Raw genomic sequence first — 1,665 nt, 5'->3', positions numbered from 1 at the left:
TGAAATGAACATAAGCCAAGTACAAGTATTCACAAAAAGTGAATGAAACGAGTGAATGACAAGCAAAATTAATCCTACAAATTTTGAGGTCATGAGCCATCCACCCTCTCAAATTATGGTCAATTCAGCAGACCATTCCTTTGACTTTCAGTAACAATTTGGGATTTCTGTTTGGAATATTTGCTTTGTCATGATTTTCCGTCATACGATGTGAAAAGCAAGATGAAACTTTGATTTCTTAGTCTTTTTAAGAAAAATTCTTTGCACCAATCATCTCATAGCATTCGTATCACGTGATAAATATTCATGGCGAACTTTCCCTCTCTCGCCTCGTGTTCAAAATCGAGGCATCGGCAGCGATCTGCGAAATAAGCGGAGATTACAGGCGTTTACGGGGCGAAAATATTGTTCTCGAGCACTGAGAACAGCTCGATTTTTTAATTTGTGAGTCTTATGTTTAGAAACCTTTGTTTCACGCCACAAATGACTACCTTATTCTATGTTTCGACTACTTCCCTTTCGTTGTAGGTAATTCTTTGGTGATCTCTGACAAATTCCTCGAATATGTCATTTGAGGAGGGAGGAGATCTGGCATCCTTTGCCGCTATTGCCGAATCGACAATAGCAAATAAAGAAGGTAAGTGAACGCAAAATCAAGTCTTTGAAATGGGACACAATCAAGGAAGCGAACACTTTCCTCCATCGGTCTTCAAGACAGCCGGTTCTTCGTCACCATTGTTCGCGTAAGACATACTTACAAACAGTGAGCTTAATTCGTGAAAGTTTGGCAATGATTACGGCAAAGGAGTGTGTTGAAAAAGTGAAGAAAGTGTTGGTGTTTTCAGGACCCAGTCCTTCCTCTAGAAAGCAAGTCTTTCCCAGGTCTTCAAAATAGTGAAGTGTTATGGCGTTCGCCCCAGACTTCTGTCTTTGTTAAAAATCCTTTCCCAATCTTTCTCCCTCAAAGAAGAGTTTGAAGATACTTTGTTGTTTAGCCATTAGGTTACTTTTGTTTTGTTCCCATGTCACTGTTAGCTCGATGGATGCTAACCTTTCCCGTGGAAACCTACTTGTCGTGTAGACCTCTTCGCGTCTTCGTCTTCTCTTTCATTACGGCGTTGCTGTTGTGAATTATAATTTTCACATTTTAAAAACTCAAGACTTGTTCAAAGCAAGGGGAGAGGGCGTTTTTGTAGGTTTCCTTTGAACTAGGAAATTCAGCGTGTGATTTGGATTTTTGTAGTAATCTGGGCGATTTTTAAAGTCGGCCATGCTAATATTTGATAGTGAAGCGTGTTCTTTACAGGTTTGCGCCATTTTCTGCAACAGAATTTGCATATGCCAATGGTTGTCAGATTGTCAACTGCTCTTAACTTAAAACAACGGAAAGTTTTATGTGGGATGAAAGTTAAACATTATTTCAAAGACAATGTAGCAATTGCTGTTTAAGCTGCAATTTTTTCAGCCAAGTGTAGATTTTTCAATCTGTTATTTAACACGAAGCATGATATGGCTGATGTGATTTCTTGTATTTCAGTTGTCAGGGTAGCACTTGGAAATGTCTAGTATCAAGCAAAGTTAATTGCATCAGATCTTCAAAATTTATAGGGTGACTTACTTTTGCCATGCCATGAATTAATGTCCTTGAATTTAAACCACAATGAA

General features: G+C 38.6%; 1 protein-coding gene across 1 annotated transcript in view; it reads left to right on the top strand.

Moving 5' to 3' along the window:
* The first annotated feature begins 302 nt into the window (after positions 1–302).
* LOC138029664 (uncharacterized) overlaps positions 303–1,665 on the top strand; it is an 11,522-nt gene continuing 10,159 nt past the window's right edge. The window contains exons 1-2 of the mRNA XM_068877376.1: positions 303–444; positions 529–637. Coding sequence (XP_068733477.1) covers positions 565–637 — 73 coding nt within the window. The 5' untranslated portion in view covers positions 303–444; positions 529–564. The remainder of the gene's footprint in view (positions 445–528; positions 638–1,665) is intronic.

The sequence above is a fragment of the Montipora capricornis genome, chromosome 13 (genome assembly GCF_036669925.1).
Source record: "Montipora capricornis isolate CH-2021 chromosome 13, ASM3666992v2, whole genome shotgun sequence".
Lineage (NCBI taxonomy): Eukaryota > Metazoa > Cnidaria > Anthozoa > Scleractinia > Acroporidae > Montipora > Montipora capricornis.
Note: the sequence above shows the minus strand (reverse complement) of the source record. Positions and strands in the feature narration are given on the sequence as shown.